Here is a 25,445-nt window from a genome sequence, read left to right on the forward strand (position 1 = left end):
TCAAATGGACAGCTAGTATGACCCATATCACTGATTTCAAAATGGTATCTAGTAATAACCTTGTTAAGAGTTTAATAATGTAGCAATCCTAGAATATATTCATAGAGTACATAGGATGAAGGGTAGGGGTACTCAACTCTTACCCTACAAGCCTGCTGGTTGTCTGTTCTACCTGATAACGCCCACCTATTGCCCCAGGTCTAAATCAGTCCCTGATTAGAGAGTGAACAAACGTAGTGGAACTGGCTTCAAGGTCCAAAGTTGAGTTTGAGGGGTGTAGGGGATAGGGTATGCCCACAGAGTGTAGGACAGGGATGGGCAACTCCAGTCCTTGGTGGCCTGATTGGTGTCACACTTTTTGCCCCAGCCCCAGCTAACAAACCTTACTCCAATAATCAACACATTTTCAGTTTAGAATACAATTAGTTTAATCAGCTGTGTTTGCTAAGGATAGGGAGAAGTGTGACACCAATCAGCCCCCCCCGAGGACTGGAGTTGCCCACCCCTGGTGTAGGGTGTAGTGTATAGGCCATGGGGTTGAGTACCTGCGAGGCGATGTACTTCTCCAGTGGGCTCTCCACTCTGGACATGTTCATCATGGGAGCACTAGGCATGTTGTCCTGCGGGGGGTCTTCACTGAGCAACAGCTTGCCTTTGAAGTTATGCACCACACACACCACCTAGAACACACACAGCAGGGGGAGACAGGAGGCACACACACACACACACACACACACACACACACACACACACACACACACACACACACACACACACACACACACACACACACACACAGAGGGTGGAAGGGAGACACAATAGTCTCTATCAACATAACCATTCTCACACAGACAGGGGAGGAGACCTACATATAGAATCATATAGGATTCTGCCCTCCATGATTCCTTAATGAGACGTTTCAATCTGCAATGGCTTGAAGCCAGAAGAAATTGCTGTAAAAATGTGTGTGCGAACATGCACGTGCACTCATGCCCAATATGTGTGTATGTGTGTCTGATGTGTGAGAGTTGGCCTCTTTAAGCTTGATATGCATGCCTATCCTGAAGCGAGTTAGCTCTCACAATGGATGGTGTATGACACACTCCAGTAAAGGCCAAAACCAGGCTTTAAGCTTCAAAATGAGGTGATCAATCTTACAGTTGGCGTTAACAAAACTCTCTCTGTGTGTGTGTGTGTGTGTGTGTGTGTGTGTGTGTGTGTGTGTGTGTGTGTGTGTGTGTGTGTGTGTGTGTGTGTGTGTGTGTGTGTGTGTGTGTGTGTGTGTGTGTGTGTGTGTGTGTGTGTGTGTGTGTGTGTGTGTGTGTGTGTGTGTGTGTGTGCCATTCCCTCCCGTTCTCATTCTTCTATACTGGATGCGTTTCGCCCTGCGGTGATAGGGGGAGAATAGAATACATATCTGAGCCCTTTGTTGCTCTAAATTAGTTGCTTTCAATCCTTTCTCCTTTTTCGTTTCCCCAAGCCAATCCATTCCTTTATGCAACACAGCATTCCAAAGCCTTTCAAAAGCCTAAAGCTTATTGCTCCCAATAAATGATCTAGCTCCTACTGAGCAGGAAGGTGTTGATAATTGGTACAATAAAAAGCACAAAGCAAAGAGTCGGGTAATGTATACCATTTTTTTTTTTTTGGACCATTTACTCATCAACAACAATAACAATTGTTTTTCAGCATTTTTTTTGTTGGATGGTGTTGACTAGTGGTATTAGAGTGAGAGGAGAGGAAGACGGAGAGGTTAGTTCTTCCCAACGGTGGGTGTAGCTATGAGCACTGGTCGTATTGGAACCCCAGTCACCTTACCATCGAGCAAGGAGAAGGATATCTACAGTCCCAAATGAGCTAACTCAAGCACTCCCTAATGCTAGGGGTTGTTACAGTATGGTCCTCAGCTATTACAACATAAGGGACCGGGGGCTATGACACAGCGATGCCATAGTGTTGTAGTGGAAAAAATGTATCTGTATTACTATATTCGTATATTCATATCTCTTCTTGCACTTCTTGTTTAAGGAAGACTTTAATGATTCGTTAATGAGGTGACTAACATTATTTAACCTGCAAGTCAGTTAAGAACAAATTCTTATTTACAATGACGGCCTACACCTGCCAAACCCGGGCGATGCTGGGCCAATTGTGCGCCACCCTATGGGACTCCCAATCACAGCTGGTTGTGATATAGCCTGGATTCGAACCAGGGTGTCTGTAGTGATGCCACTAGCACAGAGATGCTGCACCACTCGGGAGCCCCCTAAGTAAAACACTTCTAATATAAGCCTGTCTGCCCTCGATTCTCAATTTGATCCGTCGTGATATGAACCGACTTCCCACAGATTAATGACTTTACTCAATCAGATCATCAATCAATGTGAATTTGAGACACCTCATTAAAGTAGCATCTGATGATCAATCATATGCTTGAGCACCAACCTTGGAATGGTAAACAATAGCATCATGCCACAATAAGAGTTAAATCGATTTACACTTCATTTCAATGCAATCCTGAGAGGCAGCAAGGATGCTCTGTCTATATGGATGATTTTAAGAATAGAAAACATTCAATATTATTCAAATCACATGAGGTTAACTCTCCTTAGACGATAACCAATGGAAACCTTAGAAGTAGATGGATAAGATATAAATGGAGGGATCTAATGTGTTTGGCTCGCACCAAGTTTGATCGATTAGAATAATTTAGGAAAGGTGGTACTTTATAGCATTGAACAGTGAGCACTAATATCGCTCAACAGTCTGGTAGGTTCAGCTTTAATGAAGAGGTCTTTCTTCAGAGTAAACAGCATATTCTCCTAGCCTAGCCCAGCCCACTTCCCTATTCATCTCGCTTCCTAGTGCTAGAGAGAGAGAGATAGAAAGAGAGGGAGCGAGAGAGGCGGAGAGAAGAGGAGGAGAGGCGGTTTGATCTTATTTCTCTGGGTCCCCTATCTCTTTCATCCGCTGACATGCCTTATCTGAGCGGAGCGCTGATTACTGGAACTCTCAAACGCGTGTCTCACAGTCTAACATGCATGCAGCACAGACCGTGCACAGAGAGTGTTAGAAACAACACACCTGCACATAGTGCCTTCGGAAAGTATTACGACCCCTGGACTTTTTCCTCATTTTCTTACGTTACAGCCTTATTCTAAACATATAATACCCCGCAATGACAAAGCGAAAATAGAAATAGCTTTTTTATATAAGTATTCAGACCATTTGCTATGAGATTCGAAATTGAGCTCAGGTGCATTCTGTTTCCATTAATCATCCTTGAGATGTTTCTACAACAGTCCACCTGTGGTAAATTAAACTGATTGGACATGATTTGGAAAGGCACATACTTGTCTATATAAGGTCCCACAGTTGACAGTGCATGTCAGAGCAAAAACCAAGCTATGAGGTCGAAGGAATTGTCTGTAGAGCTCTGAGACAGCATTGTGTTGAGGCACAGATCTGGGAAAGGGTACCAAAAAAAGTCTGCAGCATTGAAGGTCTCCAAAAACACAGTGGCCTCGATCATTCTTAAATGGAAGAAGTTTGGAACCACCAAGACTCTTCCTAGAGCTGGCCGCCCGGCCAAACTGAGCAATTAGGGGAGAAGGACCTTGGTCTGGGAGGTGACCAAGAACCCGATGGTCACTCTGAAAGAGCTCAGAGTTCCTCTGTGGAGATAGGATAACCTTCCAGAAGGACAACCATCTCTGAAGCACTCCACCAAATCAGGCTTTTATTGTAGAGTGGCCATACGGAAGCCACTCCTCAGTAAAAGGCACATGACAGCCCGCTTGGAGTTTGCCAAAATGCATCTAAAGACTCTCAGACCATGAGGAACAAGATTCTCTGGTGTGATGAAACCAAGATTGAATTCTTTGGCCTGAATTCCATGCATCACGTCTGGAGGAAACCTGGCACCATCCCTACGGTGAAGCATGGTGGTGGCAGCATCATGCTGTGGCAATGTTTTTCAGTGGCAGGGACTGGGAGGCTAGTCAGGGTCGAGGCAAAGATGAACAGAGCAAAGCACAGAGAGATCCTTGAATAAAACCTGTTCCATAGCACTATTTTATTTTAATTTCACCTTTATTTAACCAGGTAGGCTAATTGAGAACAAGTTCTCATTTGCAACTGCGACCTGGCCAAGATAAAGCTTAGCAATTCGACACAACAACACAGAGTTACACGTGGAATAAACAAAACATACAGTCAATAATACAGTAGAACAAAAGAAAACAAAACGTCTATATACAGTGAGTGCAAATGAGGTAAGTTAAGGCAATAAATAGGTCATGGTGGCAAAGTAATTACAATATAGCAATTAAACACTGGAATGGTAGATCGGCAGAAGATGAATGTGCAGGTAGAGATACTGGGGTGCAAAGGAGCAAAATAAATAAATAAATAAATACCAGTATGGGGATGAGGTTGGTAGATACATGTAGATGGGCTGTTTACAGATGGGCTATGTACAGGTGCAGTGATCTGTAAGCTGCTCTGACAGCTGGTGCTTAAAGCTAGTGAGGGAGATGTGAGTCTCCAGCTTCAGAGATTTTTGCAATTCGTTCCAGTCATGGGCAGCAGAGAACTGGAAGAAAGACGACCAAAGGAGGAATTGGCTTTGGGGGTGACCAGTGAGATATATCTGCTGGAGCGTGTGCTACGAGTGGGTGCTGCTATGGTGACCAGTGAGCTGAGATAAGGCGGGGCTTTACCTAGCAGAGACTTGTAGATAACCTGTTGCCAGTGGATTTGGCGACGAGTATGAAACGAGGGCCAACCAACGAGAGCGTACAGGTCGCAATGGTGGGTAGTGTATGGGGCTTTGGTGAAAAAACAGATGGCACTGTGATAGACTGCATCCAGTTTGTTGAGTAGAGTGTTGGAGGATATTTTATAGACGACATCACCGAAGTCGAGGATCGGTAGGATGGTCAGTTTTACGAGGGTATGTTTGGCAGCATGAGTGAAGGATGCTTTGTTGCGATATAGGAAGCCGATTCTAGATTTAATTTTGGATTGGAGATGCTTAATGTGAGTCTGGAAGGAGAGTTTACAGTCTAACCAGGCACCCAGGTATTTGTAGTTGTCCACGTATTCTAAGTCAGAGCCGTCCAGAGTAGTGATGCTGGATGGGCGGGCAGGTGCGGGCAGTGATCGATTGAATAGCATGCATTTAGTTTTATTTGCGTTTAAGAGCAGTTGGAGGCCACGGAAGGAGAGTTGTATGGCATTGAAGCTTGTCTGGAAGTTAGTTAACACAGTGTCCAAGGAGGGGCCAGAAGTATACAGAATGGTGTCGTCTGCGTAGAGGTGGATCAGAGAATCACCAGCAGCAAGAGCAACATCATTGATGTATACAGAAAAGAGAGTCGGCCCGAGAATTGAACCCTGTGGCACACCCATAGAGACTGTCAGAGGACCGGACAACAGTCCCTCCGATTTGACACACTGAACTCTATCAGAGAAGTAGTTGGTAAACCAGGTGAGGCAATCATTTGAGAAACCAAGGCTGTCGAGTCTGCCAATAAGAATGTTGTGATTGACGGAGTCGAAAGCCTTGGCCAGGTCGATGAATACGGCTGCACAGTAATGTCTCTTATCGACTGCGGTTATGATGCCGTTTAGAACCTTGAGCGTGGCTGAGGTGCACCCATGACCAGCTCTGAAACCAGATTGCATTGCGGAGAAGGTATGGTGGGATTCGAAATGGTCAGTAATCTGTTTGTTAACTTGGCTTTCGAAGACCTTAGAAAGACAGGGTAGGATAGATATAGGTCTGTAGCAGTTTGGGTCTAGAGGGGGATGACCGCGGCAGCTTTCCAATCTTTTGGAATCTCAGACGATACGAAAGAGAGGTTGAACAGGCTAGTAATAGGGGTTGCAACAATTTCGGCAGATATTTTTAGAAAGAGAGGGTCCAGATTGTCTAGCCCGGCTGATTTGTAAGGGTCCAGATTTTGCAGCTCTTTCAGAACATCAGCTATCTGGATTTGGGTAAAGGAGAAATGGTGGGGTCTTTGGCGGGTTGCTGTGGAGGGTGCCGGGCAGTGGGTTAGCCAAGTGGAAAGCATGGCCAGCCGTAGAGAAATGCTTATTGAAATTCTCAATTATAGTGGATTTATCGGTGGTGACAGTGTTTCCTAGCCTCAGAGCAGTGGGCAGCTGCTCTTATTCTCCATGGACTTTACAGTGTCCCAGAACTTTTTTGAGTTAGTACTACAGGATGCAAATTTCTGTTTGAAAATGCTTGCCTTAGCTTTTCTAACTGCCTGTGTATATTTGTTCCTAACTTCCCTGAAAAGTTGCATATCACGGGGGCTATTCGATGCTAAACACAGGATGCTTTTGTGCTGGTCAAGGGCAGACAGGTCTGGAGTGAACTATTCCTAGTTCTACATTTTTTGAGAGGGGCATGCTTATTTAAGATGGTGAGGAAGGCACTTTAAAAAAATAGCTAGGCATCATCTACTGACGGGATGAGGTCAATGTCATTCCAGGATACCCCGACCAGGTCGATTAGAAAGGCCTGCTCATAGAAATGTTTCAGGGAGCGTTTGACAGTGATGAGGGGTGGTCGTTTGGTTGCAGACCCATTACGGATGCAGGCAATGAGGCAGTGATCGCTGAGATCTTGATTGAAAACAGCAGAGGTGTATTTGGAGGGCGAGTTAGTTAGGATGACATCTATGAGGGTGCCCGTGTTTACTGATCTGGGGTTGAACCTGGTAGGTTCATTGATAATTTGTGTTGAGATTGAGGGCATCAAGCTTAGTTTGTAGGATGGCCGGGGTGTTAAGCATGTCCCAGTTTAGGTCACCTAGTAGCACGAGCTCAGAAGATAGATGGGGGGCAATCAATTCACATATGGTATCGAGGGCACAGCTGGGGGCAGAGGGAGGTCTATAGGTTAATTTTTAGAAGTAGAAGCTCAAATTGTTTGGGCACAGACTTGGATAGTAATACAGAACTCTGCAGGCTATCTCTGCAGTAGATTGCAACACCGCCCCCTTTGGCAGTTCTATCTTGGCGGAAAACGTTATAGTTAGGAATGGAAATTTCAAGGTTTTTGGTGGTTTTCCTAAGCCAGGATTCAGACACGGCTAAGACGTCTGGGTTGGCAGAGTGTGCTAAAGCAGTGAGTAAAACAAACTTAGGGAGTAGGCTTCTAATGTTAACATGCATGAAACCTTTGTAAACATGCATGAAAGGCTTTTACGTTTACAGAAGTCAACAAATGAGAGCACCTGGGGGGTGGGAGTGGAGCTAGGCACTGCAGGACCTGGATTAACCTCCACATCACCAGAGGAACAGAGGAGAAGTAGGATAAGGGTACGGCTAAAGACTATACGAACTGGCCGTCTAGCACGTTCAGAACAGAGCGTAAAAGGAACAGGTTTCAGGGCACGATAGCATAGATTCAAGGCATAGTGTACAGACAAAGGTAAGGTAGGATGTGAGTACATTGGAGGTAAACCTAGGCATTGAGTAATGAAGAGAGAGATATAGTCTCTAGAAATGTTTAAACCAGGTGATGTCATCGCATATGTAGGAGGTGGAACAACATGGTTGGTTAAGGTATATTGAGCAGGGCTAGAGGCTCTACAGTGAAATAAGACAGTAATCACTAACCAGGACAGTAATGGACAAGGCATATTGATATTAGAGAGAGGCATGCGTAACCAAGTGAACATATGGGTCCAGTGAGTGGTTGGGCTGGCTGGGGACACAGCGATTCAGACAGTTAGCAGGCCGATGCTAACAAGCTAACAGTTAGTAGGCCGGGGCTAAACAAGCTAGCAGCTAGTAGACCGGGGCAAGCTAGCAGTTAGCAGGCCGGGTTAGCAAGCAGTTAGCAGGGGCTAGCAGTTAGCAGACCGGGTTAGCAAGCAAGCAGTTAGCAAGGGCTAGCAGTTAGCAGACCGGGCAGGCAAGCTAGCAGTTAGCAGACCGGGTTAGCAAGCAAGCAGATAGCAGGGGCTAGAAAGTTAGCCTTTGGGGGACGTCGCAATGGGGGTAAGTCTGTTTTTGCCTCTTTGTGCGGTGACGTCGATAGACCAGTCGTGGAATTAGTAGGGTTCCAAGTAGCTCTAGGTAGCTAGCAGGCCTAGCTGGTTAGCATAATGGGCCTTCAGCGGGCGTCGCGCCTGAGGGGCCTGTTGGGAGTCCTCGGGCAGATTATTTCGGTATTCCAGTCGTAGGGGATCTGCGGGGTTCCATGCCCCGTACCGGCTGTAGAAGGGGTCCGGATATTGTAGCCAGGAGTATACTTCGGTAGTAGCCCAGGAGTATACTTCGGTGGTAGCACAGGAGCTCTGGCCGGGCTAGCTTCAAGCTAATTTGTGCTTGGTCTGGGATGGAAACGCTAGCCAGGAGTAGTCATCCGGGATTGTGGTTAGCTAGTGCTGAAGATCCAGATGAAAATGTTCAGTTTGCGGTAGGAATCCGGGGATAAAAATAACAGGTCCGTTATGCTCTGGTTAGAGTCACGTTGTTCGAACTGACGAGAGCTTTCCGAGCTGAAGGTTAGCTGATGACCGCTGTCAATGGTTTGCTGACTGATAGCTGGTAGTTAGCTGGCTAGCTTCAGTTGAGGGATTCCAGATCCGAAGTAAATATAAATACTTTAGGAAAAAAAGAAAAATCCACGCCACATTGGGTGAGGCGGGTTGCAGGAGAGTATTTAGATGTTGAGGTTTAGCAAAATGTTTTAAAGGATATGCGACGAAAAAGATGTAAAACGATATATACAAGGGACACGACAGGACAAAGACGTCTGACTGCTACGCCATCTTGGATTACCACGACTAAGGTCTTCAGACTGGGGCAAAGGTTCACTTCCCAACAGGACAAGCATAAAAGCAAATATAAAACATCATGTACATATAAAAGCATCCAACGAAGATCTGAACTGAAGCAGAATAACAGAGGAAAGTTATGAACATGGCAGGATCTTATAGAGTTTAACTTAAAGGAATGGGAGCGATATGGGAATGGTGTGGCTGCTAATATCCACATTATGTTTCTCCTGTTCTGGGTAAGGTACAGATATAGATAGTAAGGCCAATGACTGGTCCAGACATCTGGGACCCCTAGGGAGATGTGTTCACACTCCAACCCCAGCCTCATGGGCCTCCACTGGACTACCGAGCCAGAAACAGACCCATGGCCCAGTCACCTCCAGAGTCGACCAGAAGAACTAGGTGAAGGGAAGATTGCGACAAATGTTCAGCGACAGTAGAAGTACAAAGACACAACCACTGTCATTACTGTTCACTGTAAAATCCTTTGTGAGTGTTTGTGCATAAGCTTTCACATGCATGCACGCATGTCTATATCTCAATTGTGCCTCTGCAATCCATTATCATCCTCGCCACATTTCAATCTGCGTTAAGCCAACTCCTATCATTGCTCCACTTCACTCCATGCTTGGCTTCCCTCTCTGGCCATGATGGATCGCCAGTGCCCAATGGGAGAACGTTACTGTGTGAAAGGGAAAGTCCATTTCTATGTGGAGCAGCAGTACAGAGGAACTGCAGAGCAGCACAATGGGCTTTGCAGGCGTTCCGGCTCCAGTGGATCAGGGGAAAGGCTCTTAGACTCCATAGGAGGGCCCTTGGCGAGGAGGGACAGGTGGGAGAGGACCAGAGGAATTAAGTGGGGCAACTGCCAGTTTGCAGGGTTGTGTAACAATACACAACAATACACACATATCTAAAAGTTTAAAAAATTATGAAATATAGAAGTATTAGGATGAGCAATGTTGGAGTATGGAGTATATATATATATATATATATATATATATATATATATATATATATATATACATACAGTACCAGTGGGAAGCACACATGCGGAGATCATCCGTTCACCTACTCTGTGTCTCACAAAAATCTCAAATTTTGACTCATCAGACCAAAGGACAGATTTCCACCAGTCTAATGTCCATTGCTCATGTTTCTTGGCCCAAGCAAGTATTTTCTTCTTATTGGTGTCTTTTAATATCTTCTCTATACCACCCCTCCCTTGTCACAAGACAACTGATTGGCTCAAACGCATCAAGAAGGAAAGAAATTCCACAAATGAACTTTTAACTGTTTAACTGTTAATTGAAATTGATTCCAGGTGACTACCTCATGAAGCTGGTTGAGAGAATGCCAATAGTGGGCAAAGCTGTCATCAAGGCAAAGGGTGGATACTTTGAAGAATCTCAAAAATGAAATATATTTTAATTTATTTCACACTTTTTTGGTTACTACATGATTCCATATGTGGTATTGCATAGTGTTGATGTCTTCACTATTATTCTACAATGTAGAAAATAGTAAAAATAAAGAAAAACCCTTGAATGAGTAGGTGTGTCCAAACTTTTGACTGGTAGTGTAAGTGAGTGCTGTGACAGGTAGGGTATGGGTTAACAACCCTATTCCCGTTATAGTGCACTACTTCTGATCAGAGCCCACCATGGTATAAAGTAGTGCACTAGATATGGAATAGGGTACCATGTGGGACACAACCATACTGATGCTGATCCAGGTTCTACAACCCAGTAGTATGGTGTCGAATTTAGGACAGCCTCACAGTCCCAAGAAGTTGGTGTTGATGCTGTCCTAATACGCACACCAGACATTGTGACAATTTTGATGCTACTGCAGGACAGGTTCTTACCAGGAAGGTAGCGATGGCCACTCCTATGATGAAGCCAGCGATGACATCAGACCAGTGGTTCCGATACTCAGCCACTCTGTTGAGTCCTGTGAGGAAGGCCAGACACATCAGACCCAGGGACAGCACAGGCTTGGCTAGCCGCGTCCCTTTGGCTTTCACCGTGCACGTGATGTAACTCTGGTGAGAGGGAAGAAGAAGATGGGAATGGTTCAATGAATTTCACTGTTATTCCCTCACATTTTATAGACAACTAGATGCTTTCTACTAGGGAATGTACATATATTTATAGTTATTTACAAAGAAGTAGACATCCTCCCACCCTTACCTTCATACCGATAGACTGCACATTGCCAAATCAGTGCTTAATCTTCCTTATACGGCATTGGTGTCATCTCTCAAACAGAGCAAATGGGACCGCATACAACATTTAGGAACCATAGACATCTTGAGAATGCCAATACTATATTAATTCAGCAACAACAGAGTGCATCAATGCCTGTTACAGTATATATGTGTCCCCCGTGTGACTAGGGCTGTATAGAGCTGGGTCTCTATTCAAGTAAATGGTTTCTCATCTAAAGTACAGTATAACCGAGGTGGGTACAGGGCTGTCGGTGGATGTGTTGTTTCTAACTAACTGTCGCCTCTTTGCCCCCCTGCTCTACCTGAGAGGGAAAGACAGATAGACACAGATTAAGAGAGCGTTGGGTACCGGTGGAAAAGAGAGACAGACAGAAAGAAAGAAAAAGAGGGTGGTGGGGTGTGGGAGTGAGAGACAGACAGACAGAGAGACAGACAGAGAGAGAGACAGACAGAGTGAAACACACAGAGTACACAGCTGCCCCTGTCTCAGTGCTAAATTAGGAAGCCTGTGAGTCAAGCAGAGAGAAAGTGCCCGGAGCGGTGCCTCCCCTAACCCAGCTGGGACACAGATGATAGAGGTGGACTAAACAGGGCCTGTCACTCTTCTTAATTGTTTTAATCATTCTGATATGACATGGCATGGTGACAGTGGGACTCAAAATTCTCAAAAGTAACTTAAAAGTGACTGTAACATTCATTTAAACATGTTGCACATGAGCTTAAAAGGCAATTGAATGGCCGCATGAACGTAATGAACGTAACTAAACAAACGGAGAGAAAACAAATGCCCATTGTCCCATTGTCGTTACATGGCTGGAGAAGTAGAGGAGAGGAAACATGATTAAGAGTTTTGTTTTCCCTTGTTGTAGTCCTCTGAAGTGAAGCCACACGCTTTATAACGAATCCCTCATGTCAGAGCGGCAGATGAGTAATTGTGTTTTTCATTAGTGCAAACTCTACGCTCCGAGGGCACATTACCCACTGTTATCTCTCTCTCTCTATGGACTCAAAGGTTGCATGCACCCTGACCCATTTTCATTCCTTCTCTTCTCTGGGGGTTAGAAGGAGATACACAACAATAGATATATTTTTTAATCTTTCCCTATCTCGCTCTGCGTTAGTTTATGACATCTCTACATGACATGAGTTGACGTCAAGTTAAAAAAAATGATGCACTGTTCCAAAGGCAGAAAATGCACTATAAAAGTTTGCCATTTTAAATCAGAGATTTTGTATTGATTTCCGCTGGGTTAATGATAGCAGTGATATAGCATGATGATCATCGTCACGGTTGATGAACCACTGCTTTACGAGACAGTCGTTCCTTCCTGCAGGATAACAAACTACGATGAATACCATCACCACCTCCTTCACCATATCTCCCCATGCAGAAAGAACCTGATTAAAAACAGTTAAACCCAATGATAAGCTCTTCTGTGTGTAAAATGAAATCCCAGTAAATCCCCAAAAGGCGATAGTGGTTCAGTCTTACTGCTGATTGACCTTAACATTTGGAATGGTCTGGCCCATTATGTGGTGATTCACTGTATCCCCAGAGCTTTCATTAAAACAGTGACTATACTGTGGTCAGGGTAGTCATGGTGTGTGTGTGAAGGGAAACTTTCTCCCACTCAGGTCAAGGGCATTGCTCACAGTCCTTCCCAGGGGCCATGGGTGGTAAGTTGTTAAAAACGTATACATTTCACACATGACGACACTCTTACTATGTCCCTCCAAAAATGTCCTCCGAGGCAGTAATCCAATCTACCCAATGGGTGAGGTCAACTTGATTTCAACCATCTAATAGCCTTACAGAATGCTTTACACAGGAGTTGAAGCTCCGACCTACATTTTCAATTTAATGTCACATATTAAGTGACATTTGTACTGTCACTAATCAAGGATTGTCAGTTAAATGGGAGTGGGACACTATAAATATATTCTGAAGAGATGAAGAAGAGTGACAATGTCCTTTACTGACAACCTTTTAAAGATCAATCTCTCCCACAGAGTTAGCATGCTGTCATACTCTACTGACTGACTGGATATACTGTCAAACCCATCCTGTATAGAGGTCTTAAGGTTTTAAAACCACAATCTGTACATGTTTCACATAAAGATAAAGTCAACTGACTTCATTCATTATATTTGGTTGTGCATACCATCAAAGAGTGGACTGCCATTGAATGTCTTTGGACTGCCTTTCAATGGGAACATACCCTTCTCAGCCATAATGAACTAGGTAAGCCTATAATACAGTACAGTATACAACAATCACATTGTCTCATTCAGATTATCCCATACAACAGATTCTAGATGATGTCCACAAGCCAATCATTTGATCCTGCTATGGGCTCATTACCAGCAGCCTGTAATAATGCTCCAGACAATGAGGGAATAACAGGAGTAATCACCAATCTCCATAGTGCTGCTTTACAGTAGCATGCAGAAAGCTAACTTCTGTCAGGGGTTCACCTTGGGGTCATGATAGGGGCTGTACCAAATGTTTGATGTATTATAATAATTGATTTAGCTTATGTTGTATTATAGGGTCCTAGACTACCGATTAACAATATATATTAATTATATTGTTATATTATTGTTATTTTATTATTATATTGTTCCACAGTCTTTTCTAATCTCTGCCTCTTATAAAAAAAAATGTCTGAGAAATGTGTGACTGTGAAGACAGAACTCTGCGTAAGAGATACAAGACTAGTCAGACATTCCACTATAAATCCACTTGGACATTTACTGCTAAGCTTTTAGATAACACTAAAAGTATTGTTTATATTGCTGTGTAGGAATGGTTTTGGTCTCATGAGTAGAAGGTAATGACGTAGGCAGTTACATCACAAGGGGTTGACTACAAACATGATAAAAGCAACTTGGAACCTTTTCTATTTTGCAGAACTTACTCGGAAACATGCGTGCTATGTTCCTGTTGTCAACTTCTGTCTGCAATTGCATTAATAAAGGTTTTTGAATGATTCAATTAAAGATATTGTCAGAATGCTAATTTCACCAATGAGCCAATGATTGATAAGGAACAAGGAATGAACCCCAACACTTCTAACTTGTGCTTTACAGTAGCATGCTAACCATTAAATACAATGGGTTTTATGTAGCTAGCTTAAAGGCGCTAACTGCTAATAAACAATGTGCTTTACAGTATCATGCTAAACAATGCTAACAGCTACAAAACAATAGCACTGCTAACTGACCTACATCATAAATGGATCAAGGGGGGAAAAACAGTCCATTCAAACATACAGTTGAAGTCGGAAGTTTACATTTTTTCAACCACTTCGCACATTTCTTGTTTACAAACTATAACTTTGGCAAGTCGGTTAGGACATCTACTTTGTGCATGACACAAGTAATTTTTCCAACAATTGTTACAGACAGATTATTTCACTTATAATTCACTGTATCACAATTCCAGTGGGTCAGAGGTTTACATACATGAAGTTGACAGTGCCTTTAAACAGCTTGGAAAATTCCAGAAAATTATGTCAGGGCTTTAGAAGCTTCAGATAAGCTAACTGACATAATTTGAGTCAATTGGAGGTCTGCCTTCAAACTCAGTGCCTCTTTGCTTGACATCATGGGAAAATCAAAAGTAATCAGCCAAGACCTCCACAAGTCTGGTTCATCCTTGGGAGCAATTTCCAAACACCTGAAGGTATCACGTTCCTCTGTACAAACAATAGTACGCAAGTATAAACACCATGGGACCACACAGCCGTCATACCGCTCATGAAGGAGACGCGTTCTGTCTCTTAAAGATGAACGTACTTTGGCGCAAAAAGTAGAAATCAATCCCAGAACAACAGCAAAGGACCTTGTGAAGATGCTGGAGGAAACAGGTACAAAAGTATCTATATCCACAGTAAAACGAGTCCTATATCAACATAACTTGAAAGGCCTCTCAGCAAAGAAGAAGCCACTGCTCCAAAACCGCCATAAAAAAGCCAGACACGGTTTGCAACTGCACATGGGGACAAAGATCGTACTTTTTGGAGAAATGTTCTCTGGTCTGATGAAACGAAAATAGAACTGTTTGGCTATAATGACCATCATTATGTTTGGAGGAAAAAGGGGGAGACTTGCAAGCCAAAGAACACCACCCAACCGTGAAGCACAGGGGTGGCAGCATCATGTTGAGGGGGTGCTTTGCTGCAGGAGGAACTGGTGCACTTCACAAAATAGATAGCATCATGAGGCAGGAAAATTATGTGAATATATTGAAGCAGCATCTCAAGACATCAGTCAGGAAGTCAAAGCTTGGTCGCAAATGGGTCTTCCAAATGGACAGTGACCCCAAGCATACTTCCAAAGTTGTGGCAAAATGGCTTAAGGACAACAAAGTCAAGGCATTGGAGTGGCCATCACAAAGTCCTTACCTCAATCCTATAGAAAATTTGTGGGCAGAACTGAAAAAGGGTGTGCGAGCAAGGAGACCGACAAACTTGACTCAGTTACACCAGCTCTGTCAGGAGGAATGAGCCAAAATTCACCCAACTTATTGTGGGAAGCTTGTGGAAGGCTACCCGAAACGTTTGACCCAAGTTAAACAATTTAAAGGAAATGCTACCAAATACTAATTGAGTGTATGAAAACTTCTGACCCAATGGGAATGTGATGAAAGAAATAAAAGCTGAAATAAATCATTCTCTCTACTATTATTCTGACATTTCACATTCTTAAAATAAAGTGGTGATCCTAACTGACCTTAAACAGGGCATTTTTACTGGGATTAAATGTCAGGAATTGTGAAAAACTGAGTTTAAATATAGTTGGCTAAGGTGTATGTAAACTTCAGACGTCAACTGTACCTTTAGGCAACTAGTCAAACACTGGAACTAGTAAAAGGGATATTTGCTACGTGGGATATACAGTGCCTTCAGAAAGTATTCACACCGCTTGACAGTTTCCACATTTGTGAACGACCGGCTCGATTCGGTCTTATGTAGCAAATTTTGAAATTGTGTTTTTTACATTGGATAAAAGTAGAGACTTATAGCTAGAAAATGGTATATCATACACTACATTTGAGGAAAAATGGTAAAGTAATTCTGCTTTGAAAGTTGATATTCCCGCTTTTGAGAAAATGGCCCTTGAATGTTTTGGTACACCTACCGGAGAGCTTCTCTCTGTCTACCTCCATTCAGCATTGTTCACACACTCTTAAGCCTTAGCCCCACCATTCTTCAAAGATTCACATGTGAGGCCATGTGCTACACAGAGTGAGTACGGTAGTGTACAAAACAACCGAAGATTTCAAGAATAAGGCTGGTTTATACTATGTACAGTGCCTTGCGAAAGTATTCGGCCCCCTTGAACTTTGCGACCTTTTGCCACATTTCAGGCTTCAAACATAAAGATATAAAACTGTATTTTTTTGTGAAGAATCAACAACAAGTGGGACACAATCATGAAGTGGAACGACATTTATTGGATATTTCAAACTTTTTTAACAAATCAAAAACTGAAAAATTGGGCGTGCAAAATTATTCAGCCCCTTTACTTTACAGTGCAGCAAACTCTCTCCAGAAGTTCAGTGAGGATCTCTGAATGATCCAATGTTGACCTAAATGACTAATGATGATAAATACAATCCACCTGTGTGTAATCAAGTCTCCGTATAAATGCACCTGCACTGTGATAGTCTCAGAGGTCCGTTAAAAGCGCAGAGATCATCATGAAGAACAAGGAACACACCAGGCAGGTCCGAGATACTGTTGTGAAGAAGTTTAAAGCCGGATTTGGATACAAAAAGATTTCCCAAGCTTTAAACATCCCAAGGAGCACTGTGCAAGCGATAATATTGAAATGGAAGGAGTATCAGACCACTGCAAATCTACCAAGACCTGGCCGTCCCTCTAAACTTTCAGCTCATACAAGGAGAAGACTGATCAGAGATGCAGCCAAGAGGCCCATGATCACTCTGGATGAACTGCAGAGATCTACAGCTGAGGTGGGAGACTCTGTCCATAGGACAACAATCAGTCGTATAATGCACAAATCTGGCCTTTATGGAAGAGTGGCAAGAAGAAAGCCATTTCTTAAAGATATCCATAAAAAGTGTTGTTTAAAGTTTGCCACAAGCCACCTGGGAGACACACCAAACATGTGGAAGAAGGTGCTCTGGTCAGATGAAACCAAAATTGAACTTTTTGGCAACAATGCAAAACGTTATGTTTGGCGTAAAAGCAACACAGCTGAACACACCATCCCCACTGTCAAACATGGTGGTGGCAGCATCATGGTTTGGGCCTGCTTTTCTTCAGCAGGGACAGGGAAGATGGTTAAAATTGATGGGAAGATGGATGGAGCCAAATACAGGACCATTCTGGAAGAAAACCTGATGGAGTCTGCAAAAGACCTGAGACTGGGACGGAGATTTGTCTTCCAACAAGACAATGATCCAAAACATAAAGCAAAATCTACAATGGAATGGTTCAAAAATAAACATATCCAGGGGTTAGAATGGCCAAGTCAAAGTCCAGACCTGAATCCAATCGAGAATCTGTGGAAAGAACTGAAAACTCTTGTTCACAAATGCTCTCCATCCAACCTCACTGAGCTCGAGCTGTTTTGCAAGGAGGAATGGGAAAAAATGTCAGTCTCTCGATGTGCAAAACTGATAGAGACATACCCCAAGCGACTTACAGCTGTAATCGCAGCAAAAGGTGGCGCTACAAAGTATTAACTTAAGGGGGCTGAATAATTTTGCACGCCCAATTTTTCAGTTTTTGATTTGTTAAAAAAGTTTGAAATATCCAATAAATGTCGTTCCACTTCATGATTGTGTCCCACTTGTTGTTGATTCTTCACAAAAAAATACAGTTTTATATCTTTATGTTTGAAGCCTGAAATGTGGCAAAAGGTCGCAAAGTTCAAGGGGGCCGAATACTTTCGCAAGGCACTGTATACGCATATCAGCAGCCAGAAAAAAAGACAGAACTGTTCAGAGACTTGGAGATGTCCATTTTTATGCAAATCTACCAGCCAGATAAAAAGCAAAGCTTCAGACCAAAACAATATAGAGAAAGTTGATTTACATACTGTGTGGGTGATGGAACAAATTTGATTGAAAAAGGTGAAATATCAAATGTGAAATCTTCAAACAATTGCATCTTACCAGCAGACACTCTTCGACCAATGAAAGGCTGCGACTCGAAACCAGAGTCCAAAACAAAAACAACATTTTGAGACATGACAGCCTAGGCCAATCTGGCAAGAATTGATGAACAGATTATACAGGTTTAGAGACTACCAGGGTATATTTTGCAGTGTTCTTCGCATCTAGTCTGACTCATAGCCATCAAAGAACACCAGCCCACCCTAGACCGGCATCTATTGGGCCTACTCACTAAATCCACTTCAATCATTAAGATGTTCAAAAGCCTGTCCCTCACACAATCTTGGAATTACCCTTTTACGCTTAGATGTCCCAGCGATGTCTATACAGTTCTGAAAGCCTACTTTGTATTCCTATTACTACTATATAATCCTAATATGTATTCCATAGTTATTACATGTAATTAGTGAGGAGTTGTAACAGGGACTCACTCACTCTCTCAACATGTATCTTTGGTACATAGGTTCCTACTCACCGCAAGATAGAGAGCTGCGTAGACGCTGAGAGCAGCCTCTTTGGAGGGGAAGGTTTTACGTGCACGCAGGATATCCTCCTGGTTCCCGGTGCAGGCCTCTTGGTGGCTGATGTAGCGGAGGGCGTGCTGGCAGCCCAGGGCCGTGAAGTTGGGCTTACACACCGTCAGGAAGTGGGGGGACAGGTTGCCCGTCACCACCTGGCCCGCGTTTACAAAGATGTCCACAGTGAACAGCCCGAACGTGTACACTCCTGGAGAGAGAGCGAGATATACCTGTTAGGAGCTGAACATGTACACCCCTGGAGAGAGAGAGAGATACCTGTTAGAGGCTGAAAATGTACACTCCTGGAGAGAGAGAGACACCTGTTAGATGCTTAACGTGTACACTCCTAGAGAGAGGGGGCCTAGATTCTGGTTATCAGTTATCATACTGTGGATAGATTGATGAAGTCTGCACAGGAAAGGAGGTCTAAAAGGACACTCATCACACATTATTGAAGGCACACTGAAAGGCAGAAAGATATACACTACCGTTCAAAAGTTTGGGGTCACTTAGAAATGTCCTTGTTTTTGAAAGAAAAGCATTTTTTTTCCCCTGAGTTTTAATGTTGACATTGAGACTGGTGTTTTGCGGGTACTATTTAATGAAGCTGCCAGTTGAGGCCTTGTGATGAAGCTGTTTCTCAAACTAGACACTCTAATGTACTTGTCCTCTTGCTCAGTTGTGCACCGGGGCCTCCCACTCCTCTTTCTATTCTGGTTAGAGCCAGTTTGCGCTGTTCTGTGAAGGGAGTAGTACACAGCGTTGTACGAGATCTTCAGTTTCTTGACAATTTCTCACATGGAATATCCTTCATTTCTTAGAACAAGAATAGACTGACGAGTTTCAGAAAAAGTCCTTTGTTTCTGGCCATTTTGAGCCTTTAATCGAACCCACAAATGCTGATGCTCTAGATACTCAACTCGTTTAAAGGCCAGTTTTATTGCTTCTTTAATCAGGACAACAGTTTTCAGCTGTGCTACCATAATTTAATTTTTTTTCTTCTAATGATCAATTAGCCTTTTAAAAGTATAAACTTGGATTAGCTAACACAACGTGCCATTGGAACACAGGAGTAATGGTTGCTGATAATGGGCATCTGTACGCCTATGTAGATATTCCATAAAGATCTGCCGTTTCCAGCTACAAAAGTAATTTATAACATTAACAATGTCTACACTGTATTTCAGATACGTGTTATGTTATTTTAATGGACAAAAATTGTGCTTTTCTTTCAAAAACAAGGACATTTCTAAGTGACCCCAAACTTTTGAACGGTGGTGTATATAAATATATACATAAATATATATATATATATATATATATAGAGAGAGAGAGAGAGAGAGAGAGAGAGAGAGCGATAACCATGGGTAATGTGCCCTCAGAGCATAGAGTTTGCACTAATGAAACGTACAAGTACTCATCTGAGAGAAAGAGACAACGAGAGAGAGGCACAGAGACACAGAGACAGATAGGGCAAGATGTATCTTCAAACAGAGGGGGGGTAACAAGTGAGGAAGAGTGAGAAATAGCTTTCCCCACACTCAATCAGTAATGAAACACTGTTTTACCTGTGGAGAGAGATATTTAAATAAAAGGAGACACAGATGGTTAAATAACATGCTGTAATGAAAGTGACCTTTCTTATATTTTCAGACACCCCTGCGTGATTCCAAATGTTGTAAATATTACATTATATCTGAAAGTAGGAGTAGAAATTACTAGTCTCTTCTCACAGATGCAAATTCCTAGCACGCTAGCAACAACCCTGTGTGCCAAACATAAGCAAACCGACATTCTCCTCACGACAGAGCTTTGTTCCTAGAATTGTGTGAGGACGCATAAAGCAGTGTGATGCTCAAACACACAGGAGTAACATCAGATCCCTTAATAAAACGATATCCTCAAAGCACATCTCCCAGCTGAACCTACCAACACACACACACACACACACACACACACACACACACACACACACACACACACACACACACACACACACACACACACACACACACACACACACACACACAAACGGAAATGTGTCACAGAGCCAAAAGACATGTGGAGACTCCACTGCCCATGACTATTGCTCTTAACCTGTTAGAGCTCTAGGGGCGCTATTTCATTTTTGGATAAAAAACGTTCCCGTTTTAAGCGCGATATTTTGTCACGAAAAGATGCTTGACTATGCATATTCTTGACAGTTTTGGAAAGAAAACACTCTGAAGTTTCAGAATCTGCAAAGATTTTGTCTGTAAGTGCCCCAGAACTCATTCTACAGGCGAAACCAAGATGATGCATCACCCAGGAATTAGCAGAATTTCTGAAGCTCTGTTTTCCATTCTCTCCTTATATGGCTGTGATTGCGCAACGAATGAGCCTACACTTTCTGTCGTTCGCCCAAGGTCTTAGCAGCATTGTGACGTATTTGTAGGCATATCATTGGAAGATTGACCATAAGAGACTACATTTTCCAAGTGTCCGCCTGGTGTCCTGCGTCGAATTTGGTGCGCAATTGCCAGCTGCTTCTACTTTACCATTTGATTCAGGGGAGAAAGCATGTGTCCAAGAACGATGTATCAATGAAGAGATATGTGAAAAACACCTTGATGATTGATTCTAAACAACGTTTGCCATGTTTTCAGTCGATATTATGGAGTTAATTTGGAAAAAAGTTTGCGTTTTGAGGACTGAATTTTCGGATTTTTTTTGGTAGCCAAATGTGATGTATAAAACGGAGCTATTTCTAATACACAAGGAATCTTTTTGGAAAAACTGAGCATCTGCTATCTAACTGAGAGTATCCTCATTGAAAACATCAGAAGTTCTTCAAAGGTAAATGATTTTATTTGAAGGCTTTTATGTTTTTGTTAATGTTGCGTGCTGGATGCTAACGCTAATGCTAACGCTAAATGCTAACGCGAAATGCTAACGCTAGCTAGCTACTTTTACACAAATTATTGTTTTCCTATGGTTGAGAAGCATATTTTGAAAATCTGAGATGACAGTGTTGTTTACAAAAGGCTAAGCTTGAGAGATGGCATATTTATTTCATTTCATTTGCGATTTTCATAAATAGTTAACGTTGTGTTATGCTAATGAGCTTGCTGATAGATTTACACAATCCTGGATACAGGGGTTTTTTCATAGCTAAACGTGACGCAGAAAACGGAGCGATTTGTCCTAAACAAATAATCTTTCAGGAAAAACTGAACATTTGCTATCTGAGAGTCTCCTCATTGAAAACATCTGAAGTTCTTCAAAGGTAAATGATTTTATTTGAATGCTTTTCTGTTTTTTTGTGTAAATGATGCCAGCTGAATGCTAATGCTAAATGCTACGTTAGCCATCAATACTGTTACACAAATGCTTGTTTTGCAATGGTTGAGAAGCATATTTTGAAAATCTGAGATGACAGTGTTGTTAACAAAAGGCTAAGCTTGAGAGCTAGCATATTTATTTCATTTCATTTGCGATTTTCATGAATAGTTAACGTTGCGTTATGGTAATGAGCTTGAGTCTGTATTCACGATCCCGGATCCGGGATGGGGAGATCAGAAAGGTTAAACCAACATAGGCAGAGTCAGTGTGTCATAGGGCTCTCCAAAGGAGAGGAGAGCCTTATAGCTCTGTCTTTCACTCAAAATCTCCACAAACAAGCCCTCGCTAGACACACAGCCAGAGACAAAGCCGGCAGGAGGACGCACTATTTGCTGCAGCAACAATGGGGAGCTTTTGCAATCACTGTCAAGACTCTGTGTTTCTGCCTCTTAATGTGTCTTTCAGTTTTGAAACCCACTTAGCTGGAAGAGCAGAGAGGCAGGTCTTCGTTATTGTTGAGAGTGTCATTCTGTTTTTTCTCTGTCATATTCCAGTCACCTCAGTCTCTTCTTCTTTACTCTTTCTTAAAGGGAATGAGGGAGCTGAGATGAGAGGAGGGGGTGACAGAAGATGCTGACAGACACATTTATACTTCAATCAGATGTATTGTTTCAACAGTGACTCACTAGATGAGCATTTGGCAGAGGATTTTAGAAGACATTAGCCTGACATTGTCCCACTTAGCAGCAAAAAATAAGCAGGGTTGACTGTCCATGGAAATGGCTACGTTTGGCGTTTGGTTTAATGACAGAAATACGTAGCTAGCGAAACTAATTCCTTAGCTGGCACTGTAGACGGGGCGGAAATCGTACTCTTATTAAGCAGATAAATGAAATTCAATTTGCACAGTTCAATAAAAAAGCAAAAACGTCAAAGGCTTTATCTTTTCAGTGTCATTGATCCCATTTCTTGTCATCAGTGTGTGTGTGGTCGATGGGAGGTGAATAGGAAGGCTGGGTGGGTAAAGGCTGTGTAGCCTTGAAAACTTTCATGCTGACTGAGGTTTCACTGCATCAGACTGCAGCAATAGGACAGGCTCTGGAATTAGATCAAAGGTGCAGGTGCAATGGCTCACTGACTGTCTCACACGGCATAAGCACGCACACGCACACTCACGCACGCACGCACGCACGCACATACACACACACACACACACACGTACACTATTGTTCAAAAGTTTGGGATCACTTAGAAATATCCTTGTTTTTGAAAAAAAAGCAAATTTTTTGTCCATCCAAATAACATCAAATTGATCAGAAATACAGTGTAGACATGGTTAACCAGTTGCATCTCTAGGGGCGCTATTTCATTTTTGGATAAAAAACGTTCCCGTTTTAAGCGCGATATTTTGTCACGAAAAGATGCTCGACTATGCATATTCTTGACAGCTTTGGAAAGAAAACACTCTGAAGTTTCAGAATCTGCAAAGATTTTGTCTGTAAGTGCCCCAGAACTCATTCTACAGGCGAAACCAAGATGATAAGTCAAACAGGAAATGAGCAGAATTTCTGAAGCTCTGTTTTCTAATGTCTCCTTATATGGCTGTGAATGCGACAGGAATAAGCTTAGACCTTCTGCCGTTTCCCCAAGATGTCGGCAGCATTGTGACGTATTTGTAGGCATATCATTGGAAGATTGGCCATAAGAGACTACATTTTCCAGGGGTCCCCCCGGTGTCCTTTGTCTAAATTTGTGCGTAATCTTCAGGTGCGGGCATTTTCTCCTGGGATTTAGGAGAGAAAGCACACTTCCACGAACGATATATCATCGAAGAGATATGTGAAAAACACCTTGAGGATTGATTCTAAACAACGTTTGCCATGTTTTCAGTCGATATTATGGAGTTAATTTGGAAAAAAGTTCGCGTTTTGAGGACTGAATTTTCGGGTTTTTTTGGTAGCCAAATGTGATGTACAAAACGGAGCTATTTCTAATACACAAAGAATCTTTTTGGAAAAACTGAGCATCTGCTATCTAACTGAGAGTCTCCTCATTGAAAACATCTGAAGTTCTTCAAAGGTAAATTATTTTATTTGAAGGCTTTTATGTTTTTGTTGAAATGTTGCGTGCTGGATGCTAACGCTAATGCTAACGCTAAATGCTAACGCTAAATGCTACGCTAGCTAGCTACTTTTACACAAATGATTGTTTTCCTATGGTTGAGAAGCATATTTTGAAATTCTGAGATGACAGTGTTGTTTACAAAAGGCTAAGCTTGAGAGATGGCATATTTATTTCATTTCATTTGCGATTTTCATGAATAGTTAACGTTGTGTTATGCTAATGAGCTTGCTGATAGATTTACACAATCCTGGATACAGGGGTTTTTTCATAGCTAAACGTGACGCAGAAAACGGAGCGATTTGTCCTAAACAAATAGTCTTTCAGGAAAAACTGAACATTTGCTATCTGAGAGTCTTCTCATTGAAAACATCTGAAGTTCTTCAAAGGTAAATGATTTTATTTTAATGCTTTTCTGTTTTTTTGTGTAAATGTTGCCAGCTGAATGCTAAATGCTACGCTAAATGCTACGTTAGCCATCAATACTGTTACACAAATGCTTGTTTTGCAATGGTTGAGAAGCATATTTTGAAAATCTGAGATGACAGTGTTGTTAACAAAAGGCTAAGCTTGAGAGCTAGCATATTTATTTCATTTCATTTGCGATTTTCATGAATAGTTAACGTTGCGTTATGGTAATGAGCTTGAGTCTGTATTCACGATCCCGGATCCGGAGATCAGAAAGGTTAATGTTGTAAATGACTATTGTAGCTGGAAACAGTATATTTTTTTATGGTATAACTATATAGGCGTACAGAGGCCCATTATCAGCAACCATCACTGCTGTGTTCCAACGGCATGTTGTGTTAGATAATCCAAGTTTATCATTTTAAAAGGCTAATTGATCATTAGAAAACACTTTTGCAATTATGTTAGCACAGCTGAAAACTGTTGCCCTGATTAAAGAAGCAATAAAACTGGCCAACTTTAGATGAGTTGAGTATCTGGAGCATCAGCATGTGTGGGTTCTATTACACGCTCAAAATGGCCCGAAACAAAGGACTTTCTTCTGAAACTCGTCAGTCTATTCTTGTTCTGAGAAATTAAGGCTATTCCATGCGAGAAATTGCCAAGAAACTGAAGATCTCGTACAACGCTGTGTACTACTCTCTTCACAGAACAGCACAAACTGGCTCTAACCAGAATAGAACGAGTGGGAGGCCCCGGTGCATAACTGAGCAAGAGGACAAGTACATTAGGTACGGCAGGTAGCCTAGTGGTTAGAGCGTTGGACTAGTAACCGCAAGGTTGCAAGATTGAATCCCTGAGCCGACAAGGTAAAAATCTGTCGTTCTGCCCCT

The 25,445-nt window shown here is 42.5% G+C and overlaps 1 protein-coding gene across 5 annotated transcripts in view; it reads right to left on the reverse strand.

The window, feature by feature from the left end:
- Positions 1-25,445, reverse strand: part of LOC110535499 (phospholipid phosphatase-related protein type 5) — a 104,362-nt gene that overhangs the window by 4,233 nt on the left and 74,684 nt on the right. For all 5 annotated transcript variants that reach the window (XM_021620529.2, XM_021620526.2, XM_021620530.2 and 2 more), the window contains 3 exons: positions 18,660-18,910; positions 10,675-10,851; positions 546-680 (listed from right to left, as the gene is read on the reverse strand). In XM_021620529.2, the coding sequence (XP_021476204.1) occupies positions 546-680; positions 10,675-10,851; positions 18,660-18,910 (563 nt within the window). The remainder of the gene's footprint in view (positions 1-545; positions 681-10,674; positions 10,852-18,659; positions 18,911-25,445) is intronic.

The sequence above is a fragment of the Oncorhynchus mykiss genome, chromosome 11 (assembly GCF_013265735.2).
Source record: "Oncorhynchus mykiss isolate Arlee chromosome 11, USDA_OmykA_1.1, whole genome shotgun sequence".
Classification (NCBI taxonomy): domain Eukaryota; kingdom Metazoa; phylum Chordata; class Actinopteri; order Salmoniformes; family Salmonidae; genus Oncorhynchus; species Oncorhynchus mykiss.